The sequence below is a fragment of the Saccopteryx leptura genome, chromosome 11 (genome assembly GCF_036850995.1).
Source record: "Saccopteryx leptura isolate mSacLep1 chromosome 11, mSacLep1_pri_phased_curated, whole genome shotgun sequence".
NCBI classification, from domain to species: domain Eukaryota; kingdom Metazoa; phylum Chordata; class Mammalia; order Chiroptera; family Emballonuridae; genus Saccopteryx; species Saccopteryx leptura.
In genome coordinates this window covers 75,522,878-75,546,959 of record NC_089513.1, presented here as the reverse complement: position 1 = coordinate 75,546,959, position 24,082 = coordinate 75,522,878, and the positions used below count along the sequence as shown (strand labels likewise).

The following is a 24,082-nucleotide window of genomic DNA, read 5'->3' as shown; positions in this document are numbered from 1 at the left end:
TGGGCTGACAGAGCAGGTCCCCCGGGGCCCCGCCCCTGAGGTGGCATCGGTGGAGGCGTGTGGTCTGGGCTGGTGGAGCAGGCCCCCCGGGCCCCGCCGTGCCGGCGCCTCCCGGCCAGGCTGAGGCAGTCATCCAGGTTTCCTTCCCTCCACCACACCGGCTTTCTCCAAAGCAAACCTAAATTAATAACCCGAGTGTATTGTTTAAAGCCACATGGCGTGGCAACTTCATTTACACCAAATAACTCAAATATTTACTCTGCTGTAAGCTCATCAAGTGCCAGTCATGACAGCGTGTTTGCTTTTATGGAACACGACTCGACTGTCGACGCTGTTGACGGTTCTAGAAGTCAGGGAAATAAAAGGAAGGCACTTTTGTTCAGAAGATTATTTTTATCTAAATTAAAATACAATTTTTTTTCCCCCGTTACAGTTTATATTCAGTATTATTTTGTATGAGTTTCAGGTACACAGCACCGTGGTTAGACAGCCGGATCCTTTACAAAGTGTCCTCTCCACCCCCCTAAGTAAAGAAGGTACTTCCTCATGAGTAAGCAGAGACTGGGCCGTTCTGTCTTTCTGATTTCTACAACGGTCTGGGAGCCACCATTCAGCCTCTTAGTGCTTCTATTGCCCTCAGCAGAGTGCCATGCCACATTCTCTCTATTGGGTGTCTTAGTTTGCGCTCCGGTAATAAAAATGCCACAGACTGTGTGGCTTAAACAACGGACGTTTATTTCTCTCTGTGCTGGAGGCGGCCAGTCTAAGATCACTCACCGGTGGATTAGGCATCTGGTGAGGACCTGCCTGCCCCTCCAGAGATGGCCCTCTTCGCTCTGTGTCCTCACCCGGGGGGAGGGGCGAGGCAGCCCTCCAGGGTCTGCTTTATAAGGGCACTAACCCCATTCACGAGGGCTCCACCCTCACGACCTCATCGCCTCCTCAAGGCCCCACCTCCTGATGCCGTCACACTGGGGATCGGAGTTCAACCTGTGAATTTGGAAGGGGGCATGAGCACGGAGTCTCCAGCAATGGGTGAAGTGGAGACAAGAACAGCACCTACCTACCTCACGGGGCTGCTGCAAGGCCACGGGAGTTGTGTGGGGCCGAGTTGTGCCCGGGAGTCGGAGGCTTGTGTGTATTTGCTGCCACTGTTGTTGTTCTTACCTGCCTCTCCCACTGGCCCTCAGACTCCTTCAGAGCCCCAGAGGGAACGCTCTTTATTCTCTCGTCTGTGACCCCGTGTCCTTGTTTATCCAGATTGTCTTAGAAAGGACACCTGTTCATCAGGGGACCGATCCTGTAATCGTCCACCTCGAGAGGTCTGTCTTCTCTCTCTTCCTGTCTATTACAACGGTGTAAAGGCCAAATGTTTTTCAGTGTTTGGGCTGAAAAATATATATATTTGTGACCACTACAGCAGAGGCATGCTTCGCGGGCACAGGTGTAGTTTGTAGAAGTTGTAAAAATTCTCAAGTTTTCAAGTCCAATGATATTTCAGACGCACCTAGAGCGTTGGCCAGTCCAAAAAAAAAAAAAAAGAAAAAAGAAAAACAAAGCCTGGTGAATCTTTTGTAGACAGAAGTTTTTAGTCCAGTGGATACTGACCCCTAAATATATCAGTTTTAGGAATTCAGATTTTTTTTGATGTTGGGGTTTTCTTATAGTAAAAACACCTACGATTTTTCTGCATAGTGCTGGTAAGAGGTTGGTTGGCTTGAGATTAGAAGTAAAATCACCCTCTGGCCTCACCCTTGCCGTTTGTTTACAAAATGTGGTTGTCTTGGAAAGTACCTCCAGTTCCCGTCTGAGCTAGAATTTTTTTTTTTGAAGTATGTGTTTAATTAGAAAAACCAGTTTGTGTTATCTTAAAGATTCTATTATTGATCAATATTGACATGTGTATAATTCACTAGGAAAGAAGGCACAGGTATTAGTAATTTTGGAAGCTTACCAACATAAATAAGCTTATGTTATATTTGTTAGTCAAAAGCTGTAACTTTCTTATTAATGTTCCTTTTTTCCGGACTTTGGATCTGAGACCTCCATCTCTTTGTTCACACCATCAGCCTATCCCGGCTCCTGAATATATTTATAGCTCAGCGTTCTCTCATGTTTACCCTTTTGGGCGGGCCGATTTGCACGCATATTCCTGTGGACTTGTGAGTGAATGCCTCTCAGGGAGTCCGCTGCCCCTGTCCATATGATTGATGATAAAAGTTACTATTTAACCAGCGGATAATCTCTGCTCCAAACGAGGTAGCACAATATATTTTCTCTAGACCTGCCTAGTGGTCAAGGATACAGAAGCAGTGAGCACAGAGAGCGCTCTTCTTCCACTATGCATAGAAGAATTGGCTTTAGCCTTTCGATGCTTTGAGCATACCTTGATTTTTGAATTTTTAAATCGTGTTTTAAGTTCAGTACTTGCTCAAGAGGGATAGCAGACTACTAGTGGGAGGCTGTTTTGTTTAAGCAAGAAAACGTTTATATAAAACGGAGTTGTATATTAGATTCTTTATTCAATTTGATCTAAGCAGATAGCTGTGCTTGAGATTTAATTTGTGTGTGGTGTGTGTGTACTTATCACACTCATAGTGTCTCTAAGATTATTTTAGGGCATTGTAGCGATACTATGTTTATCACAATTAGATTCATGCAATTCAGACATGGCTGAGGCATCACGTCAAGTTTTACTTCTGACTGGGAAGGGACGTCTGCGTTTGGAAGATGAACACTGTACCGCTAAGTTCGGGCTTTTGCGGGGGAAAAAAAAGCAGAGATTCCAAGATTTCCAACCTGGCCTTTCTCCAGTTTATTTAACACACACCAGTGCTCCCAGCACAGTTCGGACTGTGTTTGACTCGGACCACCACCACCGAGGTCTGCCCCGTCTAGTGAGGGAGAGAGCCTCTTTTACGGACAGCCCGGGCCCAGGAAAGAGAGCCTCCCCTGTGCCTGGGGTGTCTGAGCAGTGAGTGTGGTGGGAGCCCGGAGCGTGGGGACTCGGGGACTCCACGCTGGGACTGGCAGTGGGCTGGGGTGGGCTGGGCTAAGAATGCCGACGTGAAGAGGCAGTAGCACCCACCTTTCTCTGCTTGGCGCACACATGTCGCAATTACCTGCAGCATCTCGAGCGCCCCCAGCCCTGCCCCGGTGTCCCGTGGGGGGAGGGTCGGAGACGCAGAGGATGGTCAGCCGGAGGATACACGGCCCCCTCCTTGGTCTTCACACCTGTCTGCAGGGTCCCTTCGCCTGTGTAGACCAGAGGCTGACACCTGGTGATCCACATCGGCCCCCATGTGTGTTTTTATTTGGATGCGTCATATCTAAAGACGTCATTGAACATGGCCGATTTCAAATGCAGAGAGAGTTCACCTGAAAGTCCCATCAGCAGACGGGCCACACTGGGTCGGCTTTTCTGCGGGGCGACTCATTCTTCTTAGCATGGGCTAAGAAGCAGTGGCCCTTATTTCTCTCCACCTGACCATTGGAGCTGTCCGGCTGGTGACAGCCGCCGCCGGAGCCCTGGTCTGACTCACCACTGACCACCGTGGTGGAGCCTGAAGTGTCCGGTGACGGTCTGCCCCTCACGCCTGCCTCCTTCCAGCTCCCAGTCTCCAAATCAGTGTTGACAACAGATAACCTATAAAAACAGGGAGGGGGGGAAGAAACAACAGTGTCTTCATCATGACCTTGATATTTCTAGTTGTTTTTTTTTTCATTGATTAAAGTATGTGCCTAGAAAGTGCTACTGCTTATATATATTTTCTGTGTTCTCTTCTTTTCCTTTGTTTATTGCTGGGACTAGTAATGTTTGTTTCCATTTGCTTTCATTGCAGAGGGGCCAGGGGACACAATTATTTTCAGCAAAGTACCTCCACTTTCAGTTTTAAGAAGTTTTTATACGGTCTCGCTAAAAGTTTCTCTGAAGCGCGTTGAATTCCTACAGATGGTTTTGAGAATCAACGCGTGTTGTGACGTTAAGCTACGTTCCTTTGTCCTTCCTGTGTGTCCCCTTAGTCTTGTACTGATAGAGAGAAAGCGTCTGTATTTGTAAGGGTTTCTTAAATTGTATAAGAATTATAAAATATTTTTCTTTCTTTTTTTTTTCCTCTCACAAAATTCTGCCAGCGAGTTGAAAATGGTGACTTCAACTGGATTGTCCCAGGAAAATTTTTAGCGTTTAGTGGACCACATCCAAAAAGCAAAATTGAAAACGGTAGGTTTTTTTTCTTTATTTTTCCCATCCAAAAATTTATTTCCGTTCACCTTTCATTTATTTCTTAACTTCCTCAGATATTCTTTTCTTTCGGCGATATTCTCCAAAGAATATTCATGATTAAATTAAAAAAGAAACCAACTGAATGGTAGTAAGTAGTGCTTTAAATATTATATGTTAGTAGGTGGAGGTTTGATCCCTGTTTTTGAAAGTAGCGGATTTTTAGGTTGTCACGAACAGGATGCTCACTGTATCTGACCCAGTTGTCGAAGGAGAATCCAAGGAACCCACTGGTCCAACCCATACGGAAATTACTGACCTCCCTCCGTGGTCCTGGTCTACCTGGTGGTGGAGTGCTGACCATCAGGGCATCCTTCGGGGAAATGCCAGGGTGAATCACAGTCATGATGACACTGGGAGTCCTTCTCGTCACATCATCTCATTTAAGGCGCATGCACACCTGCGGGAGGCATAGGCGCTCTTATCTTCATCCTACAAGGGAATCTGCCCAAGGTCACCAGGCTATAGCATTGGCGCTCCGGCCCCGTGCTGAGATCGTAACAGTTGCCGTCACGCTGATCTGTTTGGGTCCTGCGGGCACAGTTTGGCAGCTGACAGTCCTTCAATGACTCACGTGCAGTGTAGTATTACGGGGTCATCTACATTCAGGGAGAAAAAAGGAACACAAACAAAAATAAGCCCTTGAATGAAACATGACCAGCTATGTGAGTTTTCTCGTTTGTATTCATTAGTATTTATTTCTACTTCCACCTCCCCCCCCGCCACCCCCCTGCTAGCTGATGGTGGGATTATTTGGGGATTTTAATTTTCTTTCCATCTGCTTCTTTTTTATTTTTTACCTGCACACATTTTTCCTCCTCCATGAACACACACGCACAAGAGAATATTCCTGGCCCTGGCTGGTTGGCTCAGTGGTAGAGCATCGGCACAGTGTGTGGATGTCCTGGGTTTGATCCTGAGTCAGGGCACACAGGAGAAGCGACCATCTGCTTCTCCAGCCCTCCCTCCTTCTCTGTCTGTCTGTCTGTCTGTCTCTCTCTTCTCCTCCCACAGCCATGGCTCAGTTGGTTCCAGTGCATCTGCTCCGGGTGTTGGGGGTGGCTCCATGGAGCCTCTGCCTCAGGTGCTAAAAGTAGCTCATTGTGAGCATGGATGGCCCCAGATAGGGAGTTGCTGGGTGGGTCCTGGTCCCAGCACATGCGGGAGTCTGTATCTCTATCTCCTCTCCTCTCACTTGGAAAAGAAGCAAAAAAAAAAAAAAAAAGAAAAAAGAAAGTATTCTTTTTTTATATATACAGTATAAGCATGGAATCCTAGCCTAATTTCTGTTTTCTGCAGCTTTTTTTCACCTAACACACACAGACTTCTTTCTACGCCAGTAACTACAGGTCTTCGTTGTATCCACCATGACGGCATCGTGCATCATTCAGTGACTGTGCCGTAATTCCATTAGCGAATCAGTCAGTCAATCAGTTATTTTTGGACGAGGTCTCACTTTTAAAATCTTTGAGGTGGGCAGACATGTTCCTACATCTCTTCTGAAGCTCTCGCTTCCTCCCCAAAATCTTAGAAGTAGATGCATCGGATGAAAAAAGATTCATATTTTGCATGAGTATTCTTAATTGTCAAAAATCTTTCGACAGTTCTTTTTGGTCCCATATTGCGAAATAGGGGACTGATCACAGCCACCCGTGGTGTGCACACGAAGGATGGTGCTAAGCGTTTGTTTGCGCACCCTTTGTCTGGTTGGCCACCAGACCTCCCTCCGGGGCAGGGCCACTTAGTTTATGGAGGAGACAGAGGCTCAGGGGACCGAGCTGACTTCCCCAGGTTCACACATCTGGAAAGTTGCTGCATGTGGATTCAGACACAGGCCTCTCTCATTCCAAAGTCTGTGTTCTACATTTTATTACAGAAGAAGTACATGCCCGTGATAGAAAACTGAAGTCATATAGAAATAAAAAAAACCCTCACCTGTGATTATGTAATCCACAAGCACAGGTGAGCCGCTGTTCAGATACGGCTCTATAGACATCTTTCCCCCTCTGCCCTTACTGTGGCCTCCCACCATGAGGAAAGAGGGCCTGGGAGTGCCCTTCGCCCGGTGGTTGCCGGTTTTTATGCCCAGGATAGTTTCACTGGAGGCTGACGTTGGTCAGATACGGGTACTTTACTGGCACCTGTGTGAAGATCTGATATCCACTGGAAGCTTCATCATGCTTTTGGTAGAGGGCGTTCGCTTTATAAATCCTTTCTGGCCTGACCTGTGGTGGCGCAGTGGATAAAGCGTCGACCTGGAAATGCTGAGGTCGCCGGTTCGAAACCCTGGGCTTGCCTGGTCAAGGCACATATGGGAGTTGATGCTTCCTGCTCCTCCCCCTTCTCTCTCTCTCTCTCCTTTCTAAAATGAATAAAAAATATAAATCCTTTCTGAACTTAAAAAACAACAATAACTTTGCAATGGAATTAACAAACTCGTTCTAATTACAACAAAATCAGGGCACGATTTTTTCTTTCTCTTTCCTTTTCTCTCTCTCTCTCTCTCTCTCTCTCTTTCTTTCTTTCCTCCCTCCCTCCTTCCTTCTTCCTTCTTTCCTTCCTCCCTCCCTCCCTCCCTCCCTTCCTTCCTTTTCTGAATTGAGAAACCCTGTGTTTCCCGGGGAGGCTGGAAGTTGTGTTAGGGGTCTGACAGTGAGAAAGGTAGGTTTTCTAAGGGCTGAACACTCAGATGGCTGTGCTTGGATGTAGCTGGAGGGGCCCCCACAAACCTGGGAGCTAGGCCGAAGGGGGACTCTTAAGTGTCTGTTGTGTCAACAGAGAGCCTCTGGGAGTTCCTGGCCGGGTCTAGGTACCCACTGTTTTGACTCTGGGAAAGAGGAGAGCCTCAGTAGAACTCGTAGGTTGACAATGTCCTTCTCGTCTTTATTTTAAAAAGAAAAGGACAGAAGAAAGCACAGGAAAAGACAGCTGGAGCCAGGGACGGCCAGCAATCCGAAGGTCAGCCTGCTCTCTTAATGAGGCCTGGTGGGAAAAGGCGCGCAGGTGGCAGCCTGACTCCGCCCCTCCCTGGCCCCGCCCCTCCCTGGCTCCGCCCCTCCCTGGCTCCGCCCAGCAATCTGAAGGTCAGCCTGCTCTCTTAATGAGGCCTGGTGGGAAAAGGCGCTCAGGTGGCAGCCTGACTCCGCCCCTCCCTGGCCCCGCCCCTCTCTGGCTGTGTGACCTTGAGTGAGCACCTCCTCCCCTCTGAGCGGCTGGCTGGTTCCTCCTATTATCAAAGGGAGAAACACGATGCACGTTGAGGGCATCGAGTAAGGATTAGAGATGGTGTAAAGCAGGGGGAGTCAACCTTTTTATACCTACCGCCCACTTGTGTGTCTGTTAGGAGTAAAATTTTCTAACCATCCACCGGTTCCACAGTCATGGTGATTTATAAAGTGGGGAAGTAACTTTATAAAATTTATAAAGCAGATTTACCGCAAGTTAAAGCATATAATAATAATTACTTACCAAGTACTTTAGGTCGGATTTTCACTAAGTTTGGCAGAATAAATCTTTATAAAACAACTTACTCTAGTTAAATCTATCTTTTTATTTATACTTTGGTTGCTCTGCTACCGCCCCATGAAAGCTGGAGCGCCCCCTAGTGGGCGGCAGGGACCAGGTTGACTACCCCTGGTGTAGAGTGTGCCCATGGTCGGGCACATAGTGGCTGCTTGTTTAGGCAGCAGTTATCCCGATGACATTTTGCTCACGAAAGAGCCTGATATTTGACTGGCTTCATGTGCCTGCTCATTTTGCAGTCTTTACTTTTCATAATGATGGGCCCGGGGGGGGGGGGGGCGGTTAGGGGACTAGTCACTCAACTGGGCTGCTCTTCAGTTTCCTAACTTTAAATGAGGGGCTGGGGAGAGATGAATGTTTAAATGTGTTTTATTTAGCCCTGAAACTGTTTCTGGGTTTGGTTAGTTCCAGGGCCCAGCCTGTGCTTTGCTGATGCCAGGGTGCCCCCTAGTGGCCAGACAGAGAAGTGCCAGGTGCAGGCTCCATCGGCCGCGTGCAGGGTGCTAACATGGGTCCCACAGACAGTTAACTGTTACAAGGTCATAGAATATTGTCACAGTTTTCTGTTTATAACTCATTGGGAACACTTTTGGGGATCTTTAAGAAGTCAGCTCACCCGCGCTAGGAGGTGCAGCTCCAAATGTTCATATAATGTCCCCTTTTTGGACACTGAACAAGTAAACATCACGTTGGATCTTACCTGAAATCAGCCCCAGGACAGGCCCTGGAATCTGACGACCAGGGTTCCAACGCTGCCCCTCCCCAGCCGTGTGCATGGGCTGGCTCACTTTTCCAGGCGTCGGCAATTGCCTAAGTGTAAGGTTGAGCGAGATAATCCCGTGCCTGGTACATAGTAAGTGCTCAGTCAGCGTGAGGTAGGATTATAATTACTGTTAGGATTCCTACGTCCTGTTGTCGTATTAGGTAACCGTCCAGTGTTCTTTTCTCACAAGAACAATAACTGGGGCAAATAAAACCAGCTAGGGACACCGATGTGATTTTTCCACATTGAGAAACATTCGTTTTTCTCTCCGTGTGCGTGTATTAGTCACTGTGTGTATGCAGACGATTGTAAACACACCATGTTACCTGTTTGCTCGGAAGTGGAAACCGTGTGTCTGGGCTGCGGGTTAGTCAGGCCCATTTCCACTGCTGCCTGGGTCCGTGGTATGACCTTGGCCAGGTCTACCATCGGGCTCCGGATCCAGCGAGGGAAGCCCAGGAGGCGTGGGTTGGAGTCATGCTGGGCGGTCGCGGCCCCCAGGGGAGGGTCGGGGAAGGAGGCTTAGAAAATGACCAGGACCCAAGGGGGACAACCGACCCGCAGATCCAGGCAGGGGTGACACCACCTTGCTTTACTGGAGGGAATTTAATACGAGGCAGTTAGGACCGAGAAGGCCAACAAGTCAAAGGGCAACATTGAAGAAACCAGACTATTGTGGAGGAAACAGCTGCGGCCTTTAAGACAAGGGGCCAGGAAGGGAGAGAGGGGTCACCAGGTCCTGGGAGCTTGGAGGAGGAGCCAGGCCGGTGGTAGGAGGTCTGGAGGGCGTGCCCCAGGGCAGAGGTCCCTGTTGGGGTCCGAGGAGTGGAGACCCTGAGGCTGGGCTCAGGCCGGTGCTAGGAGGTCTGGAGGGCAGGGGTCCCTGTTGGGGTCCGAGGATTGGTGACCCTGAGGCTGGGCTCAGGCTAGTGCTGGGCATGCCAGGCGAGGCCAGGAGCTCTGGCTGCCCCTGTCCTCAGCTGCTGAAGCCCCTTGTTCAGGCCTCCAGCCACCCTTTGGTGCCTCTGGCTTTGGAACCGACGAGGCCAGCTGGACAGTTAGTCTGGGAGATGCACCAGAGAGCAGGGTGTAAGAGGGCGGGCCTGTGGCAGAGAGAAGAGAAGAAACGACCAGCACGTGCAGGGTCAGGGGCAGCAGGAGGGGCTGCTGAGGTCACAGTGTAGGAAGTGCGGGTCCACGTGGCCGGCTACGCTTGGAGCCCAGCCTCATGGGTCAGTTCTGGGTGAGGGTGACTCACCTCGGGTGCCACGAGCCAGTGAGCCCTGGATGGGTTACAGCTGCGATAGGCAATTGCTGGGACATTAGTCCCCTCAACCTCTGGGGCTGCCGGGTAAGGCCTGCGGTGGCCAAAGCCCCCAGGGGTCGGGTCACCTTGGCTGACTGACCAAGTGCAGGCCACGCATCTGTAACCCAGCTGAGTCCCGCTCCTGGGAACACTCATGTGACGCTGGCCCCATTCAAAAATAGAATGGGGATTAGAGGCTGAAGACCTGATCTCCCCAAGAAGAAGACGTCTGCAGAAGAACTTGTCAACCTGCCTGTGAAATGGGGCTAACTCTTCCGCACAGGTTGTTCCGAGAACTACAGGAGAAATGAGAGGCAATTGTGCCTTGTATGTGACAGCTGCGTAACGGTCAGTCTCTCTTGTGGGGGCTGCACTATTGACAAAGGCCGTCCATGTGGCAGAAAGGCTATGATTGCACTTCAAAAGCACCTGTCAAGTGCAATAAAAAGGCACCAAGAGCCCCTGCAGGCCAGCTGTGCAAACGAGAGCTCAGGGGCCGCCCCTGGCAGAAGCCGGACTTGGGACTTGAACCCTACGATTGGATAAGAGTTAATTCCAATCCCCAGTGTGAAAGGTGTTTTCTTTTACCTTAATTAATTTTTCATTTTTAAATTGAATTTATTGGGGTGACATGGGTTAATATGATAATATGGGTTTCAGGTGTACAATTCTATAACACAGCATCTGTATATTGTAGTGCGTGTTCCCACCCCCCCCACCCCCCCAGTCAGGTCTTTCTCCATCACCCTATCCCTCCTCTCCCCTCTCCTACCGGCCCCACCCCCCTCCCCTCTGGTGGGCGTTCTCTGCCGTTTCTCAGACAGCTGCCAGTGACACCTGTGCTGAGACTCGGGCGTTCTCACCCTGGTGCTCGCTCCCGGACGCGCCGCTGAGTTCATAACCGTCGCTGCGAGTGTCGGCGCCCCCCGCCCGTGCTGCGCTGACCACGGCCCCTTCTCCCCCTAGGTTACCCTCTCCACGCCCCCGAAGCCTACTTCCCCTACTTCAAAAAGCACAACGTGACCGCCATCGTCAGGCTGAACAAGAAGATTTACGAGGCCAAGCGCTTCACGGACGCCGGCTTCGAGCACTACGACCTCTTCTTCATCGACGGCAGCACGCCCAGCGACAACATCGTGCGCAGGTTCCTGAACATCTGCGAGAACGCGGAGGGGGCGATCGCCGTGCACTGCAAAGGTGCGTGCGCGGCCGCCGGGTCCCTGAAAGGGGGCGCGGCCGAGCCCAGCGAGGCACGGCCAACAAAACCAGCTAGTGTCTTAGGGGGAAAAAATGAGATTTTGTTGTTTGTCTTGCAAAAGTGGAACTCAAATCCATTGAAGTAATTCCATCTGCCCTGGCCGGTTGGCGCAGTGGTAGAGCATCAGCCTGGTGTGTGGATGTCCCCGGTTTGGTTCCCAGCCAGGGCACACAGGAGAAGCGCCCATCTGCTTCTCCACCCCTCCCTCTCCCCTCTCTCACTTCTCTCTCTATCTCTCTCTTCTCCTCCCCTCCTGCAGCCATGGCTCCCTTGGAGCAAAGTTGGCCCTGGGAGCTGAGTATGACTCCATGTCCTCTGCCTCGGGTGCTAAGAAGAGCTCTGTTGCTGAGCAATGGAGTAAGGGCCCCAGATGGGCAGTGCATCGCCCCCTAGTGGGCTTGCTGGGTGGATCACGGTCGGGGTGCATGCGGGAATGAATCTGTCTCTGCCTCCCCTCCTCTCACTAAATAATAATAATAAAAAAGATAAAGAAATAAATCCTAGAAAAGGGTCGCTTGGGTGTGGATAACCTGTGGTGGTGTGGTCTTCCCTGGTCAGGATTATGGATGACAGGGGGAGGGACAGTGTCTGCAGGTGGCAGGGCACCTTTAAATAGGTACACTTGTCAAGAGGCAAGCCCGTTGTCGGTTCCCCTTTCTCTTTTCCTTCCAGACTCAGCCATCTCCTTCCCTCCCTTCCCCACCATCTGGTTTTTAATGCTCCCGTTTCATGACCCAGCCGTCTGGACCCAATTCCCCTGTGTTCCCTCCTTTCCTTCCTGGTCCTCTGCTTGGTGGAAGAGAATGTTTTTCTAGGGGACAGAGTCACCTGCCAGTTTGCTCGTCTGTTTGAATAAACTCTAGGACTTGGTTGTCTCTAGAGGTGGGCACTTTGGGGCGGGGGTCCTTCAGCTGACAGGAGGCATCAGGTTGCCCAAGTTAGCAAAGAACAATGCAGGCTGCCCAGTTACATTTCAATTTGAGATCAACGATGAATACTTTTTTTTTTTTTTTAGCATGTCTCAAATCAGGCATGGAACCTGCATGCTGTCTCTTCCCTGGTGACCTTGTCTCAGCTGCTCAGCAAATAGGAAGAACATTTGCCCTAAACCAGCGTTGGGCTCAGGGGAGGCGCCAATCCCCTGGAGTGGGAGGTGTTTTACTAGGGGGGGGTTGTGAGGTGGGTCTTTGATCCCGTGAATGAGCCACATGCAACTTTTCAGAGTGCCACTGGGTGGCGCTGTTCCCGTGTCTGTCGCCTTTCCTGCACATCGTGGGGTAGGTGTGGGGATTGTGCTGTTCAGGTGCCTGGAGCTGCAGTGACTGACTGACTCAGACGAGCTCGGCTTTGGTTCTGACAGTAATTAACATGACATTTTGTAGGCCCCTTGTTCTATGTTTAAGACGAGTAGGTGGCGGTACTTGGCGGAACACGTGAGAACAAGGGAAGGCTGTGATTTTGCCCCAGACCGGGGGAGACGGGCGAGAGCCGTGTGCATGTCGCCCCCCATCCAGAGGGGCTCCTGGTGGGAGCCCATCCACACTGCACAGCCCCCTCCCTCCCGGGTTCCTAGCAGGACGGGGCTCGGTCAGGACTCCCTGCTCCTTGGGAAGGTGTCTTCTGTTCCCTCCTTGCGGGTTGCTGTGTTCAGTTCTGACCAGGTCCCTGTGGTGGTGGTGGTGGTGGGGTCAGAGCCAGCAGGCTAGCCCCAGGTGTGGTCCGTTTGCACCCCAGCGGTGTCTTTCTGTCCCATTTAGTTAAAGATCGCCCAGGCCCTGGGAAAAGCCTGTGTTTCACATATATTTCAAGTGCCGGTGGGATTGGAGGACTGGTGGGAACATGGCAGGCAGCTAGCTTCCCGGCACCGAGGACGAGACCTTCGCCCGCTCCCTCCCAAAGCTTATTTTTGTGTCATAAAAAAAAAATAAAAAAAAAATCAGTATCTCTCCTGGGATGAATTTGGGCTGATTTCTGGAGTCCACTCATTTAATGTTTACCGAGACATACACTTTATCTGCGTGGCTTGTCTTGGGTCGACACATTGGAGGCAGGAGAAGGGCGAAGCTTTCCTGAAAGTTCAGCCTCTCTCTCGATAGCCTTCCTCACCTCACGCTGGGAAAGTGAACGTGCTGGCGTTGAACGTTCCTGTAACTCAGGTATTCTCTGTGTTATCGCCTCGATCCATGAATGTGGACATTTTAAGAAATACATACATTTATTTTATACTGCACAGTTTTTTTTTTTTACATCTTTATTTAAACCAGAGCTTTTCTTCTTCTTTTTTTTTTTTTTAGCATTAAACTAATTTATTGCATTTTTGGTACAGTTAGTCCATTCCGGTCTCGACGTGGCTGCTTCTTAGCGATAGGACTTCTGTGCAGCTCGTCCTCGGGTGGTTCTCAGGGTGGGCATCCTGTAACTTAGTTGTAACTTTGATGTGGTCGTGGGAGCCTGTGATCACAGCCTAGACCTTGTCCACCATCTGGACCGGACGTCCTAAACGTCAGGACCTTCAGTACTGAGGTCAGTCCTTCGATAGGAAGGTCACATGTACACACGGTGACATCTTTTTGAGAGAACCTCATTTGCTTCCACTTGTACGCACACGTAGGATTCTTTTTATAAGGATTATGCCTTCGGTTTAATTACAGCCGTATTGCTTTTAATAGCATAGTTATCTGTTATAGGCCCGTTAATTATTTTGACATCCACCCTAATGAAGTCAGCTTAATTTTCTGGGCGTTTGAGCAGCCTTGAGCATTTTAATTGAACTGCAGGGAGGAGGCAGGGAGAATCTGACTCCCTGTCAGACGAACACTAACGGGTGCTGGCAAGAGAATGGGTACGTCACTCGCCTCGTCGTCAAGAACTGGATAGACTAGAGGGACGCACGGGAAATGACTTTCCTGGGAAATACGGCGATTCGCTGTGTCCAGTTCACCTTCCCGTTGGTAACAGAGATGGCCATGAGGTCTCGAAATTTCCTGGCACAAACCATCACTGAAAAGCGGCCACACCGCGATGTTCTGGTGTGTGACGTGTTGACGTCCCATCGGGATCTCAGAGAGCGCCTGGCACCGGGAGGCAGCCGGCACCGAACTTGGTATAAATAGACTACTTTCCAGCTTCTTGTCTCATGGTGCCAGGCAGCCTGTGCATGATGAATGCTTGAACAGATCTGTTAAAGTTTTCATAGACACTCGGTGAACCGCTCCTGTTCTGTTCGACCGCGGTGGAGAGCGCGGGGTACGTTCTTTTTATAGATTAAATTATAGGCTCTTTTGGAAAGGGGGAAGGAACTTAAGTTTCAGAGAAGTGTGACCATTTTCTCTACCACCTTCTCTCTCTGCCTCTCTCTCTCTCTCTTTTCTTGTTGGTGTGATGAGGAGCCTAAGAGGGAACCTGGCCGCCCCCCCCGCTCAGGGAGGGGAGCATGTTGTCCCCCTGAGGCCACCTGTGGGTCTCTGGACAGTAGCTGGCCCCCCTAAGGCCACCTGTGGGTCTCTGGACAGTAGCTGGGCCCCCTGAGGCCACCCGTGGGGCTCTGGACAGTAGCTGGGCCCCCTGAGGCCACCCGTGGGGCTCTGGACAGTAGCTGGGCCCCCTGAGGCCACCCGTGGGGCTCTGGACAGTAGCTGGGCCCCCTGAGGCCACCCGTGGGGCTCTGGACAGTAGCTGGGCCCCCTGAGGCCACCCGTGGGGCTCTGGACAGTAGCTGGGCCCCCTGAGGCCACCCGTGGGGCTCTGGACAGTAGCTGGGCCCCCCTGAGGCCACCCGTGGGGCTCTGGACAGTAGCTGGGCCCCCTGAGGCCACCCGTGGGGCTCTGGACAGCAGCTGGGCCCCCTGAGGCCACCCGTGGGGCTCTGGACAGCAGCTGGGCCCCCTGAGGCCACCCGTGGGGCTCTGGACAGCAGCTGGGCCCCCTGAGGCCACCCGTGGGGCTCTGGACAGCAGCTGGGCCCCCCTGAGGCCACCCGTGGGGCTCTGGACAGTAGCTGGGCCCCCTGAGGCCACCCGTGGGGCTCTGGACAGTAGCTGGGCCCCCTGAGGCCACCCGTGGGGCTCTGGACAGTAGCTGGGCCCCCTGAGGCCACCCGTGGGGCTCTGGACAGCAGCTGGGCCCCCTGAGGCCACCCGTGGGGCTCTGGACAGCAGCTGGGCCCCCTGAGGCCACCCGTGGGGCTCTGGACAGCAGCTGGGCCCCCCTGAGGCCACCCGTGGGGCTCTGGACAGTAGCTGGGCCCCCTGAGGCCACCCGTGGGGCTCTGGACAGTAGCTGGGCCCCCTGAGGCCACCCGTGGGGCTCTGGACAGCAGCTGGGCCCCCTGAGGCCACCTGTGGGGCTCTGGACAGTAGCCTGGCCACCCTCTGGGTCCTGCGCCAGGCCCCCCAGCTGTGTTCTGGCATCATGGTCCCATCTTTGCAGAAACAAAGACACATTTCTCTTAACTCCCATTTCAAAGAAGAGCCCCGCGGAGGCCATAATTCAACATGGCTCTTTCCTAAACAAATTGGGGTCAGGTCAGAGACAAAAGGTGCTTCAGGTGAAAATGGGTCCCCCCCCCCCCCGGCTGTGCACCCCCCCCCCACCCTCATCTAATAAAACAGCATAAATAGAGTTTTTTGTTTTTTTTTACAGAGACAGAGAGTGAGTCAGAGAGAGGGATAGACAGGGACAGACAGACAGGAACGGAGAGAGATGAGAAGCATCAATCATTAGTTTTTCATTGCACGTTGCATATGTGCCTTGACCGCGGGCCTTCAGCAGACCGAGTAACCCCTTGCTGGAGCCAGCGACCTTGGGTTCAAGCTGGTGACCTCGGGGTCTCGAACCTGAGTCTTCCGCATCCCAGTCTAACGCTCTATCCACTGCGCCACCGCCTGATCAGGCATAAATAGAGTTTTTAAAGAAGGAAGACTGTGTTGGCAGTGGTTTGCATCCGGGTTCTCCTTCCCTCTCTTGCAGCTGGCCTTGGGAGAACGGGGACTTTGATAGCCTGCTACGTCATGAAACATTACAGGTTCTCGCACGCGGAGATCATCTCCTGGATCAGAATCTGCCGGCCGGGCTCCATCATCGGGCCCCAGCAGCACTTCTTGGAAGAGTAAGTCTGTTGGTCCCACGGTCGGGCTACACCTGGGTTCCTGGTCCTCTCCCTTGCCTCAGTTTCCCCTCGACTGTGTCAGCCGGTGGTGACGCAAAGGCTACTTCATAACAGGGTCTGCGGCCCATGCTGAACTCTGTACGTAGCAACGTAATGTCACGTTCAGTTGGGTGCTTATAGCATTTGGTAAATTTCACAATTGAATTGAGTGACATGAGAAATGAGTGGTTTATCCAGTGCGTTTAATTTTGGGAAATTACCAAAAATAAGATGGAGAAAACCTGTTAAAGAAATGGAAAAATGCTTGAAAATGTCTAAGAACAACAGATTTTTAAATTATGATTGATTCCTACTGTTTCTATAATTTTTTTTTTTTTTTAGATACATGCATTAGGTCCAGGAAAGCCAGTGAAAAAAATTTAATCTATTGTGAAGCTTTAAGAAGTTGCAATTCCTAAAACAGAAAAAAAATTTAAAATCGGAAATATTAGAAACAAAAGAATTTCAAGTAATACTAGACAATCTTGTGGTTTATTCATTAGAATAATGAGCACACTGCATAGCTTTGAGTTTGAGTTATATTTATAACAGTCATATTTTTGTGATAACCTCAGTTATTAAAAAATTGGGAATTACTTTTCAGTGTGTTATATTGCATCATTTGATTCACCTGATGGTCAGTTGGCATTGAATGTATTGACTAAGCAAGAATGAAATCCTAATATGGGTTTAGGTATTAAGAATAAGGTATACAGAAGAATTTTTGGCAGTGGTTGCACCAGACATTTATCTGAAAAGACTTGTGCCAATTACTATAGACTTTTTTTTTGTATTTTTCTGAAGCTGGAAACGGGGAGGCAGTCAGACAGACTCCTGCATGTGCCCGACCGGGATCCACCCGGCAGCCCACCAGGGGGCGATGCTCTGCCCATCTGGGGTGTCGCTCTGTTGCAACCAGAGCCATTCTAGCGCCTGAGGCAGAGGCCACAGAGCCATCCCCAGCGCCCGGGCCATCTTTGCTCCAATGGAGCCTCGGCTGCGGGAGGGGAAGAGAGAGACAGAGAGGAAGGAGAGGGGGAGGGGTGGAGAAGCAGATGGGCGTTTCTCCTGTGTGCCCTGGCCGGGAGTCGAACCCAGGACTCCTGCACGCCAGGCCGATGCACTACCACTGAGCCAACCGGCCAGGGCCTACTGTAGACTTTTGTTTTGTGTTTCCTCTGTGAAAAAGGTGAGAGGTGGAATAATGCGTCGGGTTGAGTGGTAAGGTTTGTGTTTTGGCTCCATGGCAGTGAGCCGCGGGGCTCAGATTGAGGGGTTGTCTGCCCAAGTCAGATTTAGCCCGTTGACTCTTTGGAGAATTTCCGAAATTATGCCTTTCCTTTTTCTAGCGACATTTTCTTGTTTGTTTCAGAATCAGGAGGCTTTCCCTACACCCTGATAAATTCTTTCGAAGCACCTTCCTATTAAGTCCCCCATCTGTCCAGGGTATACGTCTCCTTCTACCTGCAGAGACTTGGGGACTGCTGTCTTCTTATCTGTCTTCCTTTGATAACAAGTTAGATGATTTCATTAGCCCAACTGTTAATCTAAGAACTACCTCTGCTCCACAGCAGCCCCTGGGGTGGTGGACTCAGAGACAGACAGACGGCATATTGATGCTCAAGTCACCGAATAGTAGGTCTAGGACGAGCTAGAAAGTGGGTTGGGTTTCTGTAGGAAACGGTGGCTTTGGGTGGACACTGGGACAGGGTCAGGTCATCCTGGGAAAATGGGTCCAGAACGGAAGAAGTGATGGAGGTCCAGAGTCAGGTGATATGGAGGAAGGACTAGTTCGGACTCAGGAAGCGAGGGAGAAGAGGTCAGCCTCCAAACAGAAGAAGTTGCCCAGTGACCACCCTGTGTTCTGAATTCAAAACCAGACACGCCTGGAATAAGGCAACTGACTTGACTTTCTTTAGGGGGATTCAAAAAGCAGATTTTTAATAAAGACTCATGAAGGCTCCATGTCAGAGTTAACTGTGGCTCTGCTGATAACGAAGCCCAAGTTAGTTGATTATGTTCCGTTCCTGGCTGGCCCAGCGCCAGGACGTGGCCAAAAAACGATGACCCCAACGCTGACTGCTTTTCTCCACGAGGCTCTATTTGCAGCAAGACAAATCTCTCCCTTTGTTTCAAAGTGCAGGCTTTTAGGCAACGGGCGGTTCTCTCTCAGAAAACGTGCCACATCATTCCTGGGAGGGTTTACTTTGAGCTGGTGTGCTAGCGTTCATAGCATTTTACGTGCTAAATACTTAAAGCTAAATACTTAAAGCACGCACACCTGCTTCACCTCTGTTTAAGACGAGGCTTTTAAGGAGCCACAGACACCCTACGAAAAGCTGGCGTGGTTTCCACTGTCAATAGAAAGGCGTTTGCGCCAAGAGCGGCTTGTTCCCAAAGGAGCCGAACGTGCGGCGTCGCTTAGCAACGCGGAAACCGGCTTTGACACCTATTCGTCTTTAATATGCAGGTTCGCGGCAGCCTTTTCCAGTGCGGGGACAGATTGAGCCTTTTAAACTGAGCAAAGTGAAAGGTGTCGCTTTGCAATTTGCATCTTTAGGGCGGCAGCACGTTCGGAGTTGTCACTTTATAACATTCTCAGAACTTTTTTTTTTTTCCACTTTAAAGCCTCCAACTTCTCTGCCTCTGTTTCCACATCATGTCCCTCCCACCCCCCACCCCCCACCCCCTACCCTACCTCCCTAAACACTCTTAGAGAGTCTTCCCTTCCATGTGGAGATCACAGCTAAATCCCCCAGCCTGGCGTGCTGGTCCCATCCTCCGCGTCAGCCAAGTCAAACAACCTTCTTTCCCAAACGCACTGTGCGCTTTGATCTCGCTTTTTCTCGGGCCACCTCCGTCGTCTTTCATCTCCCTATTTCTGGAAGCTCGCATTGTTTTTCTTTGATTTGGGAATACCCTTCTTCGGACTCAGTCCCTGCTTGTTTCTCTGGGGTGCACACGCCTGGATTCTCAGAGAATCTCCCTCTGGTTTCTTCCCCTGGAGATACAAGGGTCAGGCGTCAGGTGGAGGGTGATGGTAGGTGGAGTGTTAAGTGGAAAAAATCTGGAGGAATAAAAAAAAATTAAAGCAAGATTTTATTTTTTATTTTTTTGAGGACGCTAATATTAGGGAGGCTGTTTCAGGGTTTTAGGAACATTCCCACAGAGGAAGAAGGAGTTGAGAAGAGTGTGTGTGTGTGTGGAGGATGTATCTTCACAGCTGGTAAGGAAACAGTTCAGTGTGGCTTAGTAGTGATGCGAACCTTATGGCTTGACATGTGGGGCTCAGGAACATTCCGTGGCGGTTTGCTTCCAAAAGCAACGGGGTCTGCCACCATAGACAGGAGACGCCACTGGGATCCCTAGTGAATGGGCGTGTGTGTGGATTTCTGGGATTTTTCTTTTATTCATATATTTTAGAATTCTCCAGATTTTTTTTTAAATTGAATCTGTTTAGCAACATGCTAGAATTTAACGAGGCTCAGTTTTAGATTGTTAGTGATGGGAAGTCAGTCTCCTATGGGGAAATGCCTCTTTTCCGTCTAGAGCCTCAGACGTTGGTTCTAAAAGCTCTCTCTTTTTCCCTTTTGCTTTACTGGGAAAATATTGAAAAGTGAGCAGAAAGTAAAAGAAAAAAAAATCTCTTATTTGAAAGTAGGGTATCATATTAAAAAAAAAATAAAAAAGGAAGCCTTCCCACTGACCCCCTCCTGTCCAGTCTCACCCGTGCTGGTCACAGTTTGGCATGTATTCTACTGATTTCTAGACGTACCCGATAAACACTGTTGTTAAAACAATGCAGGAAAGGGCTGCACATCATCTTCAGTGACTGCAACTTTAAATGACTGTAGCTTTGTTCAGCTTTGACCTTTACTCCTATCTATCTATCTATCACTTCTTTTCTACAAAAGCAAATAAGGCACATTGTTTAAAAAAAATCCAAACAGTGGGGGGGGGGTAGAGGATGTTAGAGGGGGGTAGGTGGTGATGGGCGGACACTTGACTTGGGGTGGTGAACGCACAATGCTACACACAGATGATGGCTTGTACAATTGTGACCTGAAGGCCGTATAATTTTGTTAAGCAGTGTCACCCCAATAAATACTGAAAAGAGGGAAAAGAAAAGGTCAAACAGTGTAGAGATTATGCAGTAGAAAGCGAATGTTTTCCTTTGTTCTCTCTGGGGTAAGTATGTTAATAGTTTGGTATAGATTCTTCCAGATAATGGTGAACTTTTTAACAGTGTAAAAAAAAATTTTTTTTTTTTAAACAAGAACGAGATGCCACTCTCCACACTCTGTCACTCACGTTTTTCATTTGCAATTGCTTTTTTTTTTTTTTTCACGGGCACTCTTTCTGGTCATCACATGTCCGTTGGTCCCGGGCTTCTTAGCGGCTGTGTCATGTTTCAATCGTCTGCCGTAACTGAGTAAGCTGGTTGTCCACTGCGGCGTCCACACCATTGTGCTAAATAACCCACCGCAACGAGCGTGTTTGTTCCGAGCACACGGTGTGGGTTTCTGTAGGATGATGCTGACGTGCGGGTCTGCGTGGTGGGAGGCTCTGGATGGTGCCATTTCGCTGGACGTCCACAGCTAACCTTTTCTTCAGGACTTTCAACAGTGTTCAATCATACACAGTCAGGTTCCGATTTGAGAATCTTCCTTGTTGAAAAGGACGCCTCCAGCTCACTGAAGTGCCTTCCCCGATGTCTTTGAATCCAACCGACTCCAACGACTTTTACAGACAAAGCCAGTGGTTATCGGAGACAGACCTTACAGATTCCAAATTATCGCTGGGGCATTTGCTCTAAGCATCTGAGAACCTTGATAGTCAACCCCTGTGTGGCTATGTCGACCTATCTAGGAAGATGGTTATTTGTGTTTGTTTCACTTGCAACTTTAACTTACGGTGGCTTCAAGAAAGTAACCTTATTGATTGATTGATTGATTTTTACTCTAAGACTTTGCTATCTCCCTCTTCCGATTTGTAGATGTTTATCGGCTAGTCTTTTTGTTTATATAAAACATCAGACTTCTGAGATGATAGTCATTTATTTTAAAGGTTATTTTGTGTTCTCTCTCTTTTTTTTTTTTTTAAAAAATACAGAAAACAAGCGTCGTTATGGGTCCAGGGAGACATTTTCCGATCCAAACTGAAAAACAGGCTGTCCAGTGAAGGAAGTATTAATAAAATTCTCTCCAGCTTGGATGACATGTCTATTGGTGGAAACTTGTCGAAAATACAAAACGTGGAGAGGTTTGGAGAGGTGAGTTTCCTGCCGGAGAGGTTCATGTCCCCTTAAGACGCATGTCCTGCCTTTGACCCCTTGTAACACAGCTGTCCTTCTTCTCGGAGATGCCGAGAGGACCAGCATTTTAGCCGTGGAGTCACCCACCTCTAAGCCAGCAATTTTCAACCTTTTTCATCTTGTGGCACACACAAACTAATTACTAAAATTCCGCAGCACACCAAAAATGATATGTTTTTGATCTGACAGAAGAAAAAGAAGGTATAATTTTGATTCATTCACACTGGATGGCTATTCTTCTGTTGGCTGTTGTCTTTTTTTGTTTGTTTGTTTGTTTTTTTGACGGTTTGAGGGAAAAGAGGTCAGTGCCCCCTGACTCACCAGTCAGGTGTCGTGCGCTTTAAAGATTCGAGCGGCACGCCCGCTGGAAATCGCTGGTCTAAAGCAAGCACCAGAGCGGAGAAAGCGCTGATCCTTAAAAAGCAGAAAGCTGTGATTTAAGCACAATTATAAAGGAGGCTACTCTGGGCTGGAGAATACGTACAGAGAGGAAATGAAGGAAACAAACTCTTTATTTGAAAATGGAAATAGATATCAAGAAGAAATATTTCCATGTGGCCGTTGAAGAAATAATTCATCCCACAAGTGTGGTCCGTTGAAAGCCTCAGATTTATATTGATGTCTAAAGGAAGTCCAGCGTTGAAAAGAACCAGAGGCAATTAAAAAAAAAAAAAAAAGCAAGACTATTATAAGCAAACCACTTTAAACAGTTGGTAAGGCTTGAGTTCATCTTCATAACTAGCTGGCCATTCAGGCCATATGATCTGTGTCTTACAGGGAAGACATTGAATAGCAGAGAAGTTCTCACCTCAGCACCAGAAACGGGATTTAACCCATGTGTATCTTTCTTCCAAACCCACGGTTTGGCCATTACAACCTGCTTGCTACCTCTGAATAAAAAATGCAAGCGATTTCCTAAGAATTAGGGGCAGGGGCATTTTTGGAGCTAGAAGCAACCTTGAAATCATTTGCTCTAGTCCTCTCTTGTGTGTAATGGGTCAGAAACCGGGGTCCCTCAAAATCTGTCACTTGCCCAAGGGCACAGAGTTGTTTAGTAGTTGGGCCACCTGGAGAACTGGGAGTCTTAACTCCTCATTGAGGATTTTCTACCAGCACGTGCCTGAAGTGAGGTTAGGCCCCTGGTTTATATGAATATATTTTATGTTCCTAAAAGAGCAAGAACAAAGCGGTTAGGAATATTGAAGCGGCAGGTGTAGATTTCCGTTAGGCAGTGGCCCTGACGCTGTCGCTCACGCTTAGCCCCCAAGGAACCCCCCCCAGTGGGAGGAGGACATGGCAGCTCCCTCGGGTCAACAGCTGGCATCTCAGGTGACGTTTTTTTGAAAAAAGAAACCTGCCTGAGTGCTTGGAGGGGAAGGAGGGGTTTTCTTCGAGGGCAGAGGAGGGGGGCTGCGGAAAGAACCCCTCTTTCATCCCTGCAGTGTGATCTCCAGGACAGCCTCTGACCACGGGGGTGGGGTGGGGGGGACTGAGACGACTAGGTTGAGTCATCATGGTCCTGGCGAAACTGTAGATCTTAGCCCAAGGTCATGTACCATGTACCAACCTCAGAGCCTTTGTTGACTTTTTCCGGCCTCTGGCTGTAGTCTGGCCTCTTGCAAAACAAGCAGAAAGGATCCCAGCGGACGGACGTTCTCAATGGGCTGACTGGGCTGAGGAGGTAGCCTATCCCGGCGCTGGTCTGTGGGCGTGTCCTTCCCGGGTTGAGTTCAACTCAATGGAGTTTCGAGTGAGGACTTCTGAAAGGACACCGGCGAAATGTATCCGTCTATCTGGGAAACACTGATCTGTGCGGGAACAGAATGCTTTCTATAGCATCATCTGTTTCACATTAACATCTGGTATCAGAACGTGGCCTTCTGATACTTTTTTGGTTCCCTGATTGATTGAAACTTAAAATAAGTCAGTTTGAAATATGAGAAGGTATTCAGATGTTGGGCTGTTTTACTTCCACTTCCTGTTTCCCCCCCCTTCTCCCCCTCCCCCCCACAATTGATTACTTTATTTAGCTCTAGCCGTTCAGAGTGCTGTTATTTTTCAAATGGAAGAGTCCAGAGACACCGGAGAGCGATGGTGTGGTTAAGCTTTTAGACAGTGACAGATGTGTGGGTCTCGGGGGCCACTTCACTGTTAGGGGATGCTCCGTGCGTCTGAGCCCGTTTCCTGCCATGCTTTCCGGCTCCAGAACGTGAGGTGAATGCGGTAGGTCGTTTGCTCGAGAGGGGATGGAAGAGGGTGGTCTCGTGGTGACCGCTCTCGTGTTCCAAGTGGGAAAGGAAGTCGAGGGCACTGCGGACGCTCAGGTGTCCACGGTCAGGGATGATAGAAGCCCCACGGAGGTTCTGGGTTTGTTCAGTTTGTACAGAAAGAAACTGCCGAGGGGCCGAATTCCTCCGGGGGCTGCTGCTCTTTCAGGGGAGTTGGCTGCAAGGCAGGGAGAGTGAAGGGCGTTTTGATTGCTGGGCGTCCT

At 49.7% G+C, this 24,082-nt stretch overlaps 1 protein-coding gene across 5 annotated transcripts in view; it reads left to right on the top strand.

The window, feature by feature from the left end:
- Nucleotides 1-24,082, top strand: part of CDC14A (cell division cycle 14A) — a 123,957-nt gene that overhangs the window by 75,352 nt on the left and 24,523 nt on the right. For all 5 annotated transcript variants that reach the window (XM_066353484.1, XM_066353486.1, XM_066353482.1 and 2 more), the window contains 4 exons: nucleotides 4,135-4,222; nucleotides 10,840-11,070; nucleotides 16,100-16,238; nucleotides 21,390-21,549. In XM_066353484.1, the coding sequence (XP_066209581.1) occupies nucleotides 4,135-4,222; nucleotides 10,840-11,070; nucleotides 16,100-16,238; nucleotides 21,390-21,549 (618 nt within the window). The remainder of the gene's footprint in view (nucleotides 1-4,134; nucleotides 4,223-10,839; nucleotides 11,071-16,099; nucleotides 16,239-21,389; nucleotides 21,550-24,082) is intronic.